The sequence below is a fragment of the Anopheles marshallii genome, chromosome 2 (genome assembly GCF_943734725.1).
Source record: "Anopheles marshallii chromosome 2, idAnoMarsDA_429_01, whole genome shotgun sequence".
In the NCBI taxonomy this organism is placed as follows: domain Eukaryota; kingdom Metazoa; phylum Arthropoda; class Insecta; order Diptera; family Culicidae; genus Anopheles; species Anopheles marshallii.
This window is the reverse complement of record NC_071326.1, coordinates 67,901,379-67,919,192: the sequence shown is the minus strand read 5'-3', so window position 1 is coordinate 67,919,192 and position 17,814 is coordinate 67,901,379. Positions and strand designations below refer to the sequence as shown.

The window sequence follows — 17,814 nt, the reverse complement described above, 5'->3', positions numbered from 1 at the left end:
CCAAGATGGCCAAGCGTTATTTTGTTGAATGTACTAATGTGTAATTGGTTACGTGCAAGCATTTATTAATCATGATTTTGTTGTATTAACCGTATGTATGGTTTTGAACTCTTATGTTTATATCTTGATGTTTTCACTAAACCCGTTTACCACATTGTGCCGAGTACTCACTCAAAAACTTAATTGCTCGTAGTTGTTTACGTTCCATTTTCACGTTTTGAAGTGTTTTTAGTTCTTCGCCGCAGAGTTCTCCGAACTAATTGACCTGTTCTTACAGCTGCTCTTAATTTCCCAACTAAACCAACCGCTTACGGCAAACCGTAACGATGCGGATTGTGTTTGATTTTACTGCTCTAGTGTTAGAGTTGTTTTTTTTGTCTATCTTTCATTATGATCTTTTAATACCTCCCCTACACTAAGTTTCGAGTTTTTTGGTAACATTTTGTATTTGTTTCATTTTAATGCACATCTATTCCTCGTATGGTTCAAACTGGCACGCTTCTAAAGGCACTGCATCGGTGCGATTCGATGGGATCCTTGGGCCACCGTTCCCTCCTACAGTACCTGGAAACGGATGATCTAGCTGGACTAAAATCATTCCTTGGCACTCGCCACCTGCAGGTCGACGATCGAGATGAGGTAGGTGGGCGTTGGCCATGGCCACCATGCCGTACTGTCCCTGTGAATGGTGCTAATAGAATCACGCTTCGATGTTTGCCTTGCAGAACAACACAACGGTGCTTATGGTCGCTAGCGGCCGCGGTGCGTCCCATTTCGTGAAGGAAGTGCTGGCCCGGGGAGCCGATGTACAGGCACAGGATCTGGACAACTGGACGGCGCTACACTTCGCTGCCAAGGCCGGCCACGTCAGCATCGTCGAGCTGTTGCTGGACAATGGCGCGGAACTGGAGCACCGGGATATGGGCGGGTGGACGGCACTTATGTGGGGCTCGTACAAGGGCCACACCAGTGTGGTGGCCCTACTGTTGCAGCGTGGTGCGGACGTGCAGGCACACGGCAACTACCATCTTAATCCCCTGCTATGGGCATCCGGCCGGGGTCACACGGAAATCGTGCGGCTGCTGGTCAATACGGGCGGTGCGAAGGTGAATGTAGGTGATAAGGTAAGTTCAACAATCCGTGCGAACCACACCTGTAGAAATCTTGACTCGTAGCAGGACGCATTGTCACAATCATGTTGGACATTTGATTTTAAATTAGTACAATTAAATATAGAGTTATATCGTTCGTTCATACAGACAGTAATAGCCTTTAAACACTCAGAGTCAAATTAAGTCAAATTTACGCAAAACTGATCGCTAGAAAGGTAAAATCTCCGTACCGATTATCAGAAAAATGGTTCTTCATCCCAGTTTTATAACAAGAGACACACACAACATTATGCGTACTTGGATATTGACCGTGACCGGAATGAGGTTTTTAAAAGTCGCAAAAGAAACACTCATAGACCTTTTGCGCAGTTTATGTACACAGATGATGGTATTCCATCAAGCCAACGGATATTGGAAGACTTGAAGCAGCTTGAGCGGTGTTAGCTGCTTAACACCGTTGCAAATGTGTAACGTTTCCATGTTACCACGAAAATGTTGTTCTCTTTACTACCTCTTACAAAATTAATGCATTTAAAGGTAAAACATGAGAAGCAGCCTAATAAGTGGATACATGTGGACCTGTTTATTTCTTTAAATGTCGTTATCTTCCATAGTCCCACTGTTATTCAAAGATTAGGTTGGTTAAATATTTATTTGGCTCTCCGGCAAGTTTTACATTTTGCAAAAAAGCATGTCATTCATGGCATTCTAGACCTAATTATTCACAGTTTCCATCTCAACCTCTACCATAATCTCTGGGATTACTATTTTCAGCTCAGGATTACAGATATCTTGTACTTTGTAAGCAAATATTTTTTGCCAACTCGGTAAACTCTCCGAGACTGGATGGTCTGAACCTGACCTAACTTAGCTAGAAAATATTCATTTCAGATAAATTAAATAACAATTTGGAACATAAGTTAATTGAATGCATACAGAAATTAAGGTTGAAATGCACTGCACAAACAGACAATTAGCGCATAAAGAAATATTATCACGTTTCTCAATGGTAGGAGAAACCATGTAGGATTTCGGCACTCCAAACATGTTTCCTTATAAATCATAACCCAATTTAGGGTCTTAACCTTTTACGACCAAATAATGCTCGGATTCGTGTACAAAACCTTGCAAACAGGTTTCTTACTGTAAAGTAAAAAGTTGCATTGGAAATAGCGCAGCATTGGTAGGGATGTCCCGGTGGTGTATTGGTAACGGCGTCGATCTTCACACGACTGGACCGGTCCAAAATCCCATGCGGATCAATCCGCCGTACGCATGATTGACTATCCAGGCACGGGTAACAATAGTCGAAGAAACCGATAAATGGCAGGCCTCTTGAGGTTGTTGTGTCGATAAAAAAAAGGTAAAATGTTTGTTTCATTGTATACAAACAAACAGGTAATATTAGGTGCAGTAAAAGTATATGAAGCACATTTACGGTTAAGTTCATTTTACATAACTAAAGTGAGGGTATGAAACTTCATTATATATTTACGTTTTCTCTGTACTCCTCCTCGTAGTACGGGACTACACCTCTGGTATGGGCCTGCCGGAAAGGAAACACAGAGATAGTGGATGTCCTGTTAAAAGCGGGCGCCAACGTCGACACGGCAGGCATGTACTCCTGGACACCGCTGCTGGTGGCGGTCAGCGGAGGCTTTCAGGAGTGCGTTTCCCTGTTGCTGGAACGCAAACCGAACGTGAACGCGCTGGACAAGGACGGCATGACCGCCCTGTCGATCGCGTGTCGCGAAGGGCTGACCGAGATCGCGTCTGCACTGATCGCGGCTGGAGCGTACCTGAACGTGCAGGACCGTGCCGGTGACACACCACTGATCAATGCCGTCAAGGGCGGCCACCGGAGCGTGGTAGAGATACTGATGAAGCGCCACGTGGACGTGGACATACAGGGAAAGGATAGGAAAACGGCATTGTACACGGCCGTCGAGAAGGGTCACACGGCGATCGTGAAGCTTATACTGCAGTCAAACCCGGACCTGGAGCTATCTACCAAAGACGGGGATACGGCACTGTTGCGCGCAGTCCGCAACCGCAACCTGGAGATTGTGCAGATGTTGCTCGAGCGCAAAGCGAAGGTGGGCGCGACAGACAAACGGGGCGATACCTGTCTCCATGTGGCAATGCGTGCGCGTTCGAAAGCGATCGTGGAAGCGCTGCTGAGCAATCCCAAGTACGGCCAGCTGCTTTACCGCTCGAACAAGGAAGGTGAAACACCGTACGCAATTGATGCGACACATCAGAAAACGATCCTGGGACAGGTTTTTGGCAACCGGAGACTGAACGCGAACGAAGACTCGGAGGGTATGCTTGGGTACGGGCTGTACTCATCGGCCCTGGCAGACGTGTTGAGCGATCCGACCCTTACCACACCCATTACGGTGGGGCTGTACGCGAAATGGGGCAGCGGCAAAAGCTTCCTGCTGACGGAGCTGCGCGACGAGATGAAAAACTTTGCCCACTCGTGGTCCGAACCGCCCATCGACGCATCGTGGCTGTTCTTTCTCATCAGCCTGCATCTGGTGCTGGTGATCGGTACCGTGGTAGGACTGGCAACGTGGAGCTACGTGTGGGGCATCGTTACCGGGGCCATCCTGCTGGTGCTCATCTACTTCACCGACATCCTGTTCAAGTTCCTCGACCGCCGTTACGATCTCGAATGGCTGTACTCGCTGAACTACGGTCTGTCTCGGAAGCTCGGTCGGTTTCGGCTAATACTGCAGGTGGCATTCTGTCATCCACCGGGTCCGCAGAATGATCAGCAACCGATGCCGGTACGGTTTCATTTCGCCGAAGCGAGTGGTGCTGCTCCGAACGGTGATGCGGCGGTGGCCCTCATGCTGGCGTCTTTGTTTGATGCGATAGAGGCACACTATGGATCGCTGGCAACCGGTCTATATCGTGCCTTTCGGCCGAAACCCTGTAAGTATAATGCGCTGTAAATTAGCAAGTGCAATGTGACGTAATCCTATCTTACCATGTGCCTGTGCTTCCAGTAAAAGCTTCCAGTGGTTGGAAATGGCGCAAAATGTGCTGCATGCCGGTGGTGCTGATGTTTGAACTGGGCACCTTGGGTATCCTGGCGACCGCTTCCCTGTCGATCGTGTACTCCGAATACGGGCTGGAGGGACGGGATGAGATAGCGGTCGCAATTTACATCCTGCTCGGCATTCTGTTAGCCGGTGCTATTGCCAACCTGCACGCCTGGTCGAAGCTGATCGGTGCCTTGTTTATGTCGCAGGGCAAACACCTCAAGCGTGCCTTCAACAGCAACGAAGCGGCCCCGCTAACCGCACTCGGGGCCGAAGTGAGCTTAATGACGGACATGGTACGCTGCCTGGACGCTTTCACCGGCCAGCAAAGTCGGCTGGTCGGTGTGGTCGATGCGCTCGACTCGTGCGATACCGAGCGAACGCTAACGATACTAAACGCCGTACAGACGCTACTATCCGCACCGCAGCGACCGTTCGTGTTGCTGCTAGCGGTCGATCCGCACGTGATCGCCAAAGCGGCTGAAGCAAACAGCCGCCGGCTGTTCACGGAGGGTGGCATCGGCGGGCACGACTTTCTGCGCAACCTGGTGCATCTGCCGGTGTACCTACAGAACTCCGGTTTGCGAAAGGTGCAACGGGCACAGAACACCGCCATGTCCGCTTACCGGCGTGCCATGCCGGATATTAGCCGGGACGACGATCAGCCGCACCTGGGCCATTCCGCATCGGCACGACGGTTGTCGAACGCGTCGGAGATCATGTCCTCGCAGGAGAAGCTACGCGCAATGCCAAGTTCGTCGCGCGGTGGAAGCAAGAAGCTGCGCGTATCCGACTCAATTGCCAGCTCGATCGGTTCCAACTTGCACAAGCTCGGCCAGAATCCACCGGTAGATCTGTCGAAAATCATTCTCACCGATGACTACTTCAGCGATGTCAATCCGCGCAGTATGAGGAGACTGATGAACGTTATCTATATTACTGGTAAGAGAGACATGTGAGAGACGGGTGGAGGTTTGGACTAATCACCTTGTGATCGTTTTTCTTTTCTTCGATCCATAGTCCGTTTGCTGAAGGCCTTTCAGATAGACTTCAGCTGGTATCGTTTAAGTTCGTGGATCAATCTCACCGAACAGTGGCCACTGCGGGCGAGCATGATCGTGCTGGAACACGACCAAGCCGGTGATAGTTTCGATGAATCGGTCTCACTTCAAGCTGTGTACGATAAGTGAGTAATGTAGAGTATTACAACATGTGCAATTGGTTAACTGCTTGCATTGTGCATGTTTTAGGGTGCGTCCAAAACTAACCTGCCTGCGGGAAGCAGCAACGTTGCTTGATCTGGATCGTGACGAACGTAAGCTGGACGCCTTCCTGCAGCTTCACAAATCCGACCTGCTCGTGTCCGATCTGCGCATCTTTCTACCATTCACCATCAACCTCGATCCCTATCTGCGGAAGGTGCTTAAGGAAGATCAGCAAGCGCTGGAAGACGAGGGAATCATCATCCCCATGAAGACCGTGCTGCCACCGAGCAAACCGAGCGGATTCTTGCCACATCACCATCGTGCCCATGGGGGTAGCTTGCTGCAACCGACACCGCAACATCCCAGCAGTCTGACCAACTGGCCAAACTTCTACAACCCGCAACCGCAGGCAATGGCGCTGATGAGCTATTACAATCAAGGTTGGGCCAATTTCCTAAACTCCGGTACAAATGCGCTCGTTGGTGATCCTATGAACAAATCGGGCACCGTTGCAGGTGGACCCATAATAACGGAGCATCCCACACACGAACAGCATTCCTCAATGGCCGGCACGGGCGGTAGTATGCGTGGGAAGAGTGGGAACAGCAACCACAAATCTACCAACGGACAATTGACATCACCACCGATCGATATCGATCTGACAAATGTACAGCTTTCCACGCTAACGGTAGAGCAGCTAATCGAATTGCTGGGACAGGTGAATGATCTGAAACCGGCAATGGAACGTACGGGACCGATACTACGCGAGAACGCCATTTCCGGCCGGGTGCTGATGTACTGCAATCTGGAGGAATTAAAATCGGTGCTTCACCTTAGCTTCGGACATTGGGAAATGTTTAAGCTGTTGGTGACCGCCCTGCGGGAAGCGACCGTTGCGCAACCATCGAGCCGAAAGCTGTCGAAGACTACGTCGTTCGCCAAGGGCACGAATGATACGGTGGAGCTGCAGGAACCGATTGCCCAATCGACACCACCGTTCGGTTCCGCATCGAGTAGCTTCCAGCCGATACGACAAAAGTCCCAAAATCTGCTAGAAAAACAGGTAAGGATCCTTCTCGTGAACGAGCTGATGAACAAGACAAGAAAAAAGCATAACTGATCGCAAACTTTTAATGATTATTCCATCATCCAAACTTCCCCGTCACTACACACGTACAAACTCACTCGAACAACACATGTGTGCCGACGCCAAATGGTACCATTTTGTGTTGCGTTTGTGTTGTGTCTGCGACCGAACTGAACTACATTCAACACAACAACAACAACAAAAACCAAACCTTTATCCACTGTACTGTGCTGTAACGAAATGTGTGCGTGTGTCTTCCACCGACACTATCAATTAAACAATGAACCATTCAATTAACAACAAATAAATTGGTATACTACAAACAACCACCACTTGCAACCTAAAACCCTTATCAAACCACACAAAACACACACACACACATAATACGAAACACTTTCGCACAATGCATACTGTGTGTGCAACTGCTGTGCGTGTCCCCTGTGTGTGTGCGCGTGTGTCTCACTCGGAAATGCAGCCAGCAAAAGTGCATGATTACGAATATCTGCAGGTAATGTCCGATTTTTTGTTCGGAATTCCACTCTGTGTCTAATATTACCACCTATCCCCACGTGACCATGCTGTGAATTAATGAACCCACTTCGTACCTTTCTGTTCCGTTCTGTTGTTATTGTCCACCGTTATTCGTTTCTGTTTATCGCTGCTGTTCTTCGTTCGTTTCCTTACCCCATGTTGTATACTACTCTAGTTTTCTAGTTTTGTGACATAGTTCATAACACTACACTTTCTGTTTTTTTATTGTTTTTACTTCCACTTCCAAGACCAAAACCGGTTAAAGAAAAAAAGAAAAGAAAAAAACGTTTGAGTAGATAAATTCAAAGCGGTTTGAGTGTTTTTTTTGTATATGTATTCTCTTTGTTAGTGAAAATCAAGCGATAGGAACAACAAATTCAATAGCATTACACCAAAGGGAACCGTTCCTGTCCTTTCGCTTCTTTTTTGCTCCTTAATATGCCCTAACAACGGCTCTGCTGCTCTGGATGGGGCGACGTCAGTGAAGATGTTTTCTCATTGGTCAGTGTTGAATGCACAGGCATCCATCGTTACTTATCACTCACTCAGTACTGTTTAGTTGTAAATTTCGTTTTATAATCGGCCCTGCGAGTGCTTCATTTACTTAACGACAATGTGCGCGGGATTTTGTGGCATTTTGTGTTGTGGAGTAGAATTTCATGCCATGATGTTTCTCTCTTCTTCCATTTTGCACTGATTACTCTGCTATATCTATGCCTAACTGTCACTTTAATCCAATTAATCTCAATTTTTTATATTTATAAAAACGAAACGTGAAACTTTTTTGAAAATAAGATTAGATAAAGGGTTAAATGAAAGCCTTAAGACTGTGTTCTAAGCACTTTAATCGTACTGAGAGTTGAGAGATTCGCTTGGTTGTTACAAAACGTTCGTCGCCTACCATGTTGAAGTCTTTCTATTATGCGTCGTGTGAATCATCTCCACAATTGTCCACATTTGAGAAGCAAACTCAGCAGCTTTTAGGGAATGTAAACTAAAAAAAAAACGACGGTTGTATAGGACCGTTTTAGGAATTGTATTGCGCCCTCTACAGTAAAGCGTAACGAACAAAGTGAAAGGTCTACAAACTCATACCTAGTAGTGCACTTAGTCACACTGTTATCTTCTGTGTCTGTACCTTCACTGTTATGTGTCCTATGGCGTTGCATTTACTATTATGTTTTACCTTCTTGTCTTCTATAGTGAATGTTAGTTAGTTTTACCCTTTTTTTCCTTGGTAAAAGTCTCTTGAATGCAAGGTGACCCTGTTGGGTAGGGAAAACGGAGCATTACTTAGCACAAAAAAAAATTAAATTAATGAGGTATATTTCTTTCCAACTTTTCCTTTTCCTTTTTTTCCACACTTTCCACGCCACTGCTACTCTTGTCCGGGTTTCCTCCCTCCCTGAACATCATGCCGTTTTTGCAGGTGACGCTTGAGGAGCAGATGATCTGTGGCGCGCTGCAAACGCTGAACGAGGACGCGTTCGAGGATGTGGTCAGCAGTAGCGAGCGGCCCAGCCCAACCGGTGAGATGTTTAGCCAGTACCTGGCGCCAATAAGGGAAAGCTCGGAAATCGGTTCACCGCCACGCCTCACTTACAACCTTACTAACCCAAACCTGACCGATCTTGCCACCAGCAACGGTACGCTGAACGGGGACGACAGTGGTGTCGGTGGTGGCCATCTCGGTCCAACATCGCGCGCCGGTTCCGGTCGGCACAGTCGCTCCCACAGCTTGCATGACGATGCATCGCTGACCAGCATTGTGGTCGTTCCCACCTTCCTAACCACGTCCCCCAACACCACTGCCGGCAACATCAACGACACCAAGCTCTAATCGCACACGGTGAATCGATTCCCTCTGCACCCGAATGCGACTCGAAACGTTGCTGTTGTTGTTTTCGTTGTTGTGGTTGTTGTTGTTGCTGTTGATGGTGTGATGCTGTTGTGTTGCTGCCGTGCTTTATATTTTTCGGAGAGGAGTGTTGCTGTTGTTTGCTGTGCTTTCAAACAAACAAAATCTTACATTCCAACCATGTAACAGATGTGCAATAATGGTGCGAACAAACCGTAGCTTACGTGAAAAATTGGTTGCAACCCTCACTAAAAGAGTATGAACTGAGTTGGATGAGATGATTTCTAACCCCTAAAACCTTTCCCATGCACATCACGCAACCCTACGATCCCACGCCCGGTGCGGAACGCGTGAGCATAGATAGGACGGAAGGAAGGATAAGTAGGATGGTAAGTGAGGAGTTATGTTATATTTTTATATTTCGTTCTAAGTTAAAGTATTACACGACAGGGTTTTGCGCTCTTGTGTGCGCGCGTGTGGACAACCACCAAGTTCTACCAAAGTGATACTATCCATTAGCGAGCGTTAGAACAAATTGAAGCCCTTAAGTAGAACAATTATTACACGATAAAGATGAAGTGGTGAGAAACAGGACGGATGGAACTAAATGAACAAATGGGCGCGTCCTTACGTTATTTACAGTACAACGAGCGTATGAATGAACCAAAACCAAACAAACACACTCACACACCTTTACATACAAATAACACACACTGTTCTTCCTATAGTAGGCACCCGCTAGTGAATAAGGTAGAGAAATTGCTTACACTATATTTAGACCAATGTATGTTCAACCCGTTCAAAAGTAAGCGCATTTAAAATGGCCGCGTGGTGTATAGCGAATGGGTGGTAAAGTGAATGTGAACAAAGAATGCTAAAAGTTACACAAAAGCCGACCGTTGCGTGTTGCGTTTCTCTGTAGGGAATATGTTACTGACCTTTTGTTCCATCGTTTTGGTACCGTTTGTGTGATTGCAGTGAGAAATGAATTTACAATAATGGGTTTTACAATAGATAGGATGAGGCGAATTCGACTAACAGAATCGCTTAAGTGAATAATATAAACGAAGCGATTGATAGTGAAACACAGAAAAACTTTACTGCATCGCAAACACGGGCTATGGAATCACATTTCAGGTAATGTCAATTTGGACTGGCCGTTTACCCATAGGCGGATTCAAGAGTTGAGGTATAAAATACAAAATTTTACGAAAATTTCATCGAATGATGTACAGAATTACAAACGATGTTGGAAAAACATCATTTCACATCTTCTTTCTTGAATTCGCCCGAACGCAAACTGGCATTCATTAAAGTGTGCATGCGATTCCATATCCAATGTTTGCGATTCAGTTAAGTTGTGTTTGTGTTTCATTATCAATCGCTCCGTTTGCTTATTCGCCCACGCGAATTAGTAAGTTGGGCACGCCATATCATCCTATCTGTTGTAAAACCCTGTACTTTTTATTGAATTATTGTTTTGTTTATTTGCTTCTAGTCATCACGCCCCGCGTGTCGTTTGTTCTGTTACTGATTCCTAATGGCAATGAATGCACCTGGGGTGGTTTTATTTTTTCTTCATACTGTACAAACAATGTTCGGCCGCATTTTTTTTTTGTCTTCGTGTTTTGGAGTGTGTTGTGTGTGTTCATTTTCGAGGTGTGGTGTGGAATGCTTTCCGCTTTTCCCAGTCGATTGCCGCTGATGTTTGATGTTGGTCCCTACTCGTTTCTTTGTTACGATACGCCGCGGTTTGCTGCGCGTCCTTTCATCCACAGTCTCCGTCCGAAGCTCGCCGATACCGGCACCGAAACAGACGGCATCGATACTGAAACCGACCGGAAGCATACGGAAGGGTGACGCGAAACGGGTCACCATGTGCGATGCGGAGGGTAACGTGACGCCAACCTTTATCGAGGTGCTGAACGAAAAGCTAAACAGCAGCAAATCGAACAAACTGACCGGTAAGTGAGTGAGATATGGCGTGTGTGTGATGATGCGATGCATCCTTATCCAATCTCGTACTGCTTCGTCCCGCAACCCTATCGCCAATCTGTACTGCGTAAACACACACACATTCTGCACGCACCACTCACCCTACGGAGCAGGTTGAGGTAATTTTCCATCCTCTACCCTGGGAGGGCAACATCACTAGCCTTAAGGTGGGACCAATGTTCACTAATTTGAATATCACATCTGGATGTTCGCCATTTCTTGCTCTTGTTCGAACCGTTTCACAGTGAAAAGACAGTACAGTTTCATAGAGCCGGACGTTAAGAAATGAGCACTGGTGCCTAGTGGTGCGGGTGTTGTTTAAGTGAGCAAGAAAATGTGTGAGGAACACACGGTGTGTGGTACGGAACTGACGTACATCTGCTAATGTTTAGCGCTCAGGCCATAGTTTCTAGTCGCAGAATTTTACATTTAACGTTTGAATAAACCATTACAAGTTTGATAATCGATCGTTTCGCTTGTCTGAGCTGCCACTGTAAGTATTGTGATAATATTTGTGGTCACGTATGTGTCCATGAGGTCCATGTTCAGAAATTGTTAAGTGCGTTAAGATGTTCAAGTAGATATTATTTAGTTAAATTTTCTTATAAAGAAAGAAATGTGCCTTATAAATCCAACCACTCTCCATCGATGTTGGTAACAAGAACGTTGTTGCTGAATGTTCAATGGAGACGCCAGGTACCTTACTGTGTAAACCACGTGTTTAATTATCACGTTCAACGCCGCATGACCCGAATTCGGTGCGCCTTCGCTCATTCATTTGTGCACTCCGTCTCGGTGTCAATGATGAAACCAGAGGCCTTGTTTGAATTTTTGAACAAGATCATAACTTAAATCGTGCCGTATTTTTTCGTCAAGTAGCGATGTTAAAGCAAAAAAAAGGTTAAATATTAGCAAAATTATTTTTTTGTCTTCCAATTAATTATTTTTATTTAATGACTTTTCTCTAACGTTGATAGTTTCATCGGGTTGTTTTTCAAGACTTTCAAACTAGTTCGGTTTTACGAAATGTACCCTTCCACGTTGCAGTTCACCCTGTGCTTTTTTTCTTGCTTTTCCACCTCGAACCTGTCCCGCACGCCAATATTGGGACCATATGCGTCGCTCTAAGTTGTTTTCTTGCCAACGGACAAGAAACCGGACGTGTTGGAGAAATATTTGGCTCCCGTTTCGCCGGTCGGTTTTTCGGCCGCTTGCGGATTAACAATTTCCAATCCCTGTAGCGGCGTAAAGGCAACGCTCGATGCCGTGCCAGAGATGTGTTTCTTTACCGTTGTGCTGCCACCCCACACCTGTTGCTGCTTTTGCAGATTCTTCTGTAACGTTTTGCTAATGCGCACTTTGGTCTTTTCGTCTATCTGTGGTAGACGGATTCGTCCCGTGCCCGTTTTACCGATCGTACCGCGCGTGTACCCCAGATCCTCTTGATACGCATCCTCCTCAATCTGTGTGCGAAAAATGAAATGGGAAAAACAAAATAATAATAAAGTTGCTGTTGGATGTTTCGAAGGAAATGCAAAAAGCGAAAGAATAACTTACATCACCAAAGTTCATGCGGTTTGCCTGCTTGCGGAACTCGGTAATAGCGTAGCGTTCCTTCATCTTGCGCACCCGCTTTCCGCCACGCTTCTTTTTGCCTCCCTCGATAGGTTTTGGGAGCGGTTTGATAAATTTCACCGGTGGTGGTTCCTGTAGCTTGTCCAACTTTTTCTCGATATCTTCCCGGAACCGCTGACCAATCTCGCCCAGATGGCTCTCGTGTGATGCATCCACACGCGCCGCCAACGTGCACTTGGCGGCCACCAGTCGTGCCGCTTTGCGCCGTAAGTCTGGCGGCGTGTCTTGAACGATATCACAATAGTAAACGTAGCCCGTGTGCGGTAACATTGCCACTTTGGAAAATCTAATGGAAAAAAGGGAAAATTAATAACAAACAACAAAAGCGTACAGCGGCGAGAAAATATTTTACCCCGAAAGTGTTTTTTTCTGTGCACCCAGCACCTGTACGTTGCAGGCAGGCATCTTGGAGAGCTTGGTCAATCCACCAGCCAATCCGACCAGCTTCGCAGCCGTAGAAGCACCCACTATCATCGACATGTTGGGAGCGATAAAGGTCATGCGACTTTCGACGTACTCAAAGATTTTGCTCTTGAAATCGTTCAACTCCACCGCCATATCACACGCCTCATTGATCTGATCCAGCTCATGTCGTTCCAACTTTACCCTACGGAAAGAGCAAAACAAAAAGGTTAGTGATATTTCTTTTTGGGACCAGGTTCGACAAACACACCCCTGCGTAGTGGAAGCGGTTACGGAAACGATCATAATCGTCGCTTGGGTTATAATTTCCTGCAAACGCTCGTTGTTCTTGGCCTGGTCTAGATCGTTACCCAGCTCGCGAACACTACGAATGTAGTCCATTTCCGCCATGATGAGCGAATCTAACTCCGGGAAGCGTTTTTGGTACTTATCCTTGACGAATTTGTGTATCGTCGCTGAAATTGAAAACAGATAAAGAGACATAAGCAGCATGTTTCCATATTGCCACCCCTTCGAAATACTTACAGATCTCATTGTCAATATCGACGGCAATATTGTTTGCCTCCACGATCAACTGGTATTCCGGGTCCGATTCCACGTTGCCAACCATCTCCTTCGTCGTGCGTGGATTTTTGGCGTACTTCTCTATCTGAGTCAGTACATTAGACAACCGGTCCGAGTCGCGTAGCTTACATATCTCCCGAATCGATGCCACGGCCAGATTTATTTCCATCGGTTCATCTTTCAGGTCATATATGACGGCGTCCTCTTCTCCGCCGGAATCCCCATCTTCTTCATCCGGTGCTGCCGCTTTCGGTTCCTCCTTGACCGTATCCATCTCCTCCATCTCGTCATCATTATCATCTTCCAGATCAGCCAGCAATTCATCGGCCAGGGACATTTTGCACTACACGGACGGGATTTTCGTTTTTTATTAAATACAGGAGCACTTTCCTTCGTATGCTATGCGACGCGCTATTGCCTCTTGCAACCGGTTTTGTTTTGATAACACAATTTGACAATTTTCTGCTTTGACAGTTCAAGTTTTGGTAGGAGAAAAAATTATAGCAACGCTCGGTAAACAAAACATGACCGCATGCCTTTTGCTCGGAGTTTGCAATCCAAAGTGGGCACGAGAATGAGAAGTCTGTTGCAAGGCATAGTAAAAATAGGCGTTCCTGTACGGTCAGAGTCCCTAATACAACGCCAATTGTGTGCAAAAGTGGCCGTTAATTTACCACATCACAGTGCCTTGCAGAAATATGAGGATGATCTGCAGCACGAGTTCCAGCAAGTGCTCCGTGAAGATACACGATCCGTACTCGATCCCGTGCCGGATCCAACGTCTTTTGAAGTCTTTCCGTACACTAAGCCCGCATTCAACTTTGCAGCTTACGTGAACAAATCGTTCACCCTGCAGCAGCTTGTATCACTCGGCGTGGAACTTCACAAGCTGGAAAAGCGCAAGGGCATCCCGCAGTATGTACTGGGATTGGATTTCAAGCGAGACATGAAGGAACACATTCGATTCCTCACGGACGTTGGTGTGCCGGCAGAAATGTTGGGAGAGTTTCTCACGAAAAATCCATTGATTTTTAAAGAGGATTTGGCGGATCTTGAAACACGAACGAACTATCTACATTCGAAACGTTTTCTGCCGCAAGAAATCACACGGATTGTGACTAAAAACCCGTTCTGGCTTATGCTTAGCACCAAGCGGATCGATCGTCGGCTAGGGTACTTTCAGAAATCGTTTCATCTAGCAGGCAATGAAGTAAGAACTCTAGCAACCAAACAACCAAGGCTAATTACGTACAATTTGGAACACGTGCGAAAGAACACATTCACTGTCCAGGAGGAGATGGGCTTCGAAAAGGAGGAGATGAAGCAACTGTTGTTGAGCAAACCACGAATTTGGATGATAAGTAAGTGTGATTGTTTCTTGCAAATGCTGCTTCATCCGCTCATAACTTGGTTGTTTTACAGAAACGGAAGCATTGCAGTATCGGTTCGAGTACATTCATCGTCGCATGAAGATTTCTCATGCGGAAATTCTCCAAACACCGGATCTGTTGCTAACGCGCGACGTTCGGATCAAACAAAGACACGGGTTTCTCAAATTTCTCGGCAAAGTGCAGTACGATCCCAAGAAAGAGCTGTATATTCCGCTAAAATCACTGGCCGAGGGCACCGACGAGGAGTTCGTTACAGAAATCGCTAAATCGAACATGGAATGTTACAATCGCTTCCTGAAAACGCTCTGAACGCTGGACGCATGTCTTATGCTATGGAGAGATTATTAAAACAAACACAAAAATATTGGTGCAATAGGAAAGCACAGTGTGAAACGACTGGAGGGCACTCATGTAGAGAGATTCGCGTTAAAAGCAGCTACGTAATACACGGATGTACTGCTACGGTAAGCATTAGCTCGCCTTTCCAAGTTCAATCTTCCGTTTAATCACGTGTATCGAGGTGAAAAGCAAAGAATCGATAATGCCGGCCACCGTGAAGATTCCGCCAATTATTGCACAGACGTTGGTAGCGAAATGACCGAGCGAGCTAGAAAAACGTTAGAAGAAAATATAGATTCGTTCAATAAGGTACGTCGTTTTGATTATAACTTACTTTCGTTTCTCGGTGAACTTCACCATCAGTGGTGATAGTTCATAGTTGACGAAAATGCCAGGCATTCCCGTCTCACCGCTCATGGCCGTGACACTTTTCTGGTGCTTGGTTACGGAGAATTGGTTGGTATAGAGTGTCGGTCCCTTCAGCGGGACAAACATTGTGGGAACTATCTTTATGTAGTACTGAAACATCATTGCACCTGGAAATGGAAACAGAATTTGTGGTTAAATCCATGGTCCATCGTAGTACAGTTTGAATATTGCTCAGGAAACAACAGTGTTGGAAGGCCTAGTTATATGCAATAACCATTTATGCAGTATCAAACCTAACCAGAATAACGTACTAGTTTATGGTATACGTAAGGAATATGTTAATACATTTGCAATGCAAACCCAAAATTTTACTTCATTTCGTTCATATTGGCCACATGCAATTTCCAGAACAGTCGTCCATGCTCACGTTGCTATAAAAACCAACCAAGTGAGAAATGCAAGATTCTCACTTCTCACCAGTACAGCTGTCAACGCATTGTCAAAGCATGCGGAAATTTCTATTACGTGATAGTTGTGCATTGTTGCGACTAAACAATATTCGTACGATTTTGGCTGTTAAAACCGGTGTTTTACTGGCGCTGTAATCTCCTGCATCGAATCTTGCCAAAGCCCCACACAAAACAACCATGCCGGCGGTCCCAGGAAGTGTTTACAATCAGAACCAGCAGCCGAGCTGTTTTGATCGGATGAAGATGGGTTTCACGATTGGATTCTGTGTGGGAATGGCCAGCGGTGCACTGTTCGGAGGCTTTTCTGCCTTAAGGTAATGTCTGGTGATTGCATTCGGTGGAAATCATGGCACTCACTAATCGATTGAATGCGTTTCTAGATATGGATTGCGCGGCCGAGAGCTTATCAACAACGTTGGTAAAGTTATGGTGCAAGGAGGTGGAACCTTTGGCACCTTTATGGCAATTGGAACTGGCATTCGTTGCTAAACCAAAACATCCGATCGCGGGATGCTATGTGGTCTACAGCATATTAAAACTACACTTACACTTAAGGATTGTTATGAATAAATTAGCGCTACCCTACATCTAATCACAACATATTGCTTACCTTCGGTCGCTTCCACCATCAGTCCGTCCAGTGGACGTGTCGTTCCGAACTCGAACTGTTCACCGAACGAGAGCGTGTTGATTCTGTGCGTGGTGTTGAACCGTGCCGACGAGTACGGCTGTACATCGTGCACGTGAATATGGTTGATGGAAAAGCTTTTCCCTGGTGCTATGTGGAACCGTCCCTCGACCCGATTCACCTCCATCGTACCGTAAATATGACAGCCCTCACTGAACGCCTTTCCTTCGACGCTGCCATCGTTACTGTTCTTGCACTGCTCAAAATCCTCCACGTTTGGGTTCCATTTTCGCTCACGATACGCATCGATCACTTCCTGACATGTGTTGCAGCATCTGTGAGAAGTGAACGCGTTACAACATGTTGGGGGTATTGTTCTTATGGTAATTATGCATACTGGGAAGCATTTTTCGCGGCGCCATAGCAACTTCCACACGCGGGTTTAAGCGTGGTTGTCGCAGGTGATTCAGTGCTAGATATGCGTTTCGTTGATGCCTGAATATCCTCTTTTTTGGGTTCTTCTATTTGATTGCCCTGTAGATCTAGTCTCCGTTTGTAGATGTTATGCTCGATGTGCAAATGTTGCTCCCCCGTTGAATCTTGCGCATCCAGCGAAACATCTATGGAACCAGAATAAAACATTAGTAGGATATACAGGAAAGGCGGCCAGTACATACAATCGCACGATATTCTCGGAATAGTAAAATCAAGGTTGATTTTGAGCTTGTGGCCCCGTGTCGTATCCACGAACAATTCTTCCGAAATGTTGGGTGAAAGGTAGGCATTGATTTCGCCTATCACAAGGGTAACTATTACAATCGTGCTAATCAGTGTAACTGAAACGAAACGGAACATTATTAATCCTCCTCAGTGACCATTTTTATCACTTATGCTTACGTGCCGCTCCACTAACTGTGCGTATGCTAAATTCATTGTCTATCTTCGGGTACGCATCTAATCTTCGCAAGGAATCAAGAAACCGCATAGTTTTCTATGGAAAGTGTCCTTTTTTGGTTGTTTGAAACTCCAAACGAGATCCAGCTGTGCAAACATGCAGCAAAGTAATCGGTCCGTATCGCTTCAACAAAACACGTAGCCACCAAGCTGTTTGTTATCATTCGAGAGTTCTGACAGCGTCAAGACAGCTCGTGCCGGTT

General features: G+C 46.1%; 5 protein-coding genes across 5 annotated transcripts; 3 read left to right on the top strand and 2 right to left on the bottom strand.

The window, feature by feature from the left end:
• Nucleotides 1–513: 513 nt before the first annotated feature.
• On the top strand, nt 514–8,825 carry LOC128706878 (kinase D-interacting substrate of 220 kDa). Its single transcript, XM_053801820.1, has 8 exons — nt 514–639; nt 726–1,124; nt 2,633–4,052; nt 4,127–5,104; nt 5,183–5,348; nt 5,413–6,430; nt 6,930–6,962; nt 8,415–8,825. Exons 1-8 carry the CDS (start codon nt 529–531, stop codon nt 8,823–8,825), a joined length of 4,536 nt encoding a protein of 1,511 aa, XP_053657795.1. The 5' UTR covers nt 514–528.
• Nucleotides 8,826–11,962: 3,137 nt separating this feature from the next.
• LOC128706879 (U4/U6 small nuclear ribonucleoprotein Prp31) lies at nt 11,963–13,797 on the bottom strand. Its single transcript, XM_053801821.1, has 5 exons — nt 13,422–13,797; nt 13,147–13,351; nt 12,826–13,080; nt 12,396–12,759; nt 11,963–12,301 (listed from the first exon to the last, which is right to left on the bottom strand). The coding sequence occupies exons 1-5, from the start codon at nt 13,795–13,797 to the stop codon at nt 11,963–11,965; spliced, it is 1,539 nt and encodes a 512-aa protein (XP_053657796.1).
• Nucleotides 13,798–14,034: 237 nt separating this feature from the next.
• LOC128706880 (transcription termination factor 3, mitochondrial) lies at nt 14,035–15,205 on the top strand. Its single transcript, XM_053801822.1, has 2 exons — nt 14,035–14,821; nt 14,883–15,205. Exons 1-2 carry the CDS (start codon nt 14,035–14,037, stop codon nt 15,158–15,160), a joined length of 1,065 nt encoding a protein of 354 aa, XP_053657797.1. The 3' UTR covers nt 15,161–15,205.
• A 117-nt stretch (nt 15,206–15,322) lies between these two features.
• LOC128719918 (endoplasmic reticulum-Golgi intermediate compartment protein 3) lies at nt 15,323–17,642 on the bottom strand. The gene is made up of 6 exons (XM_053813560.1): nt 17,555–17,642; nt 17,335–17,493; nt 17,055–17,277; nt 16,640–16,992; nt 15,525–15,726; nt 15,323–15,458 (listed from the first exon to the last, which is right to left on the bottom strand). The coding sequence occupies exons 1-6, from the start codon at nt 17,640–17,642 to the stop codon at nt 15,323–15,325; spliced, it is 1,161 nt and encodes a 386-aa protein (XP_053669535.1).
• Nucleotides 16,207–16,518, top strand: LOC128719919 (reactive oxygen species modulator 1). The gene is made up of 2 exons (XM_053813561.1): nt 16,207–16,343; nt 16,410–16,518. The coding sequence occupies exons 1-2, from the start codon at nt 16,207–16,209 to the stop codon at nt 16,516–16,518; spliced, it is 246 nt and encodes an 81-aa protein (XP_053669536.1).
• Nucleotides 17,643–17,814: the final 172 nt, after the last annotated feature.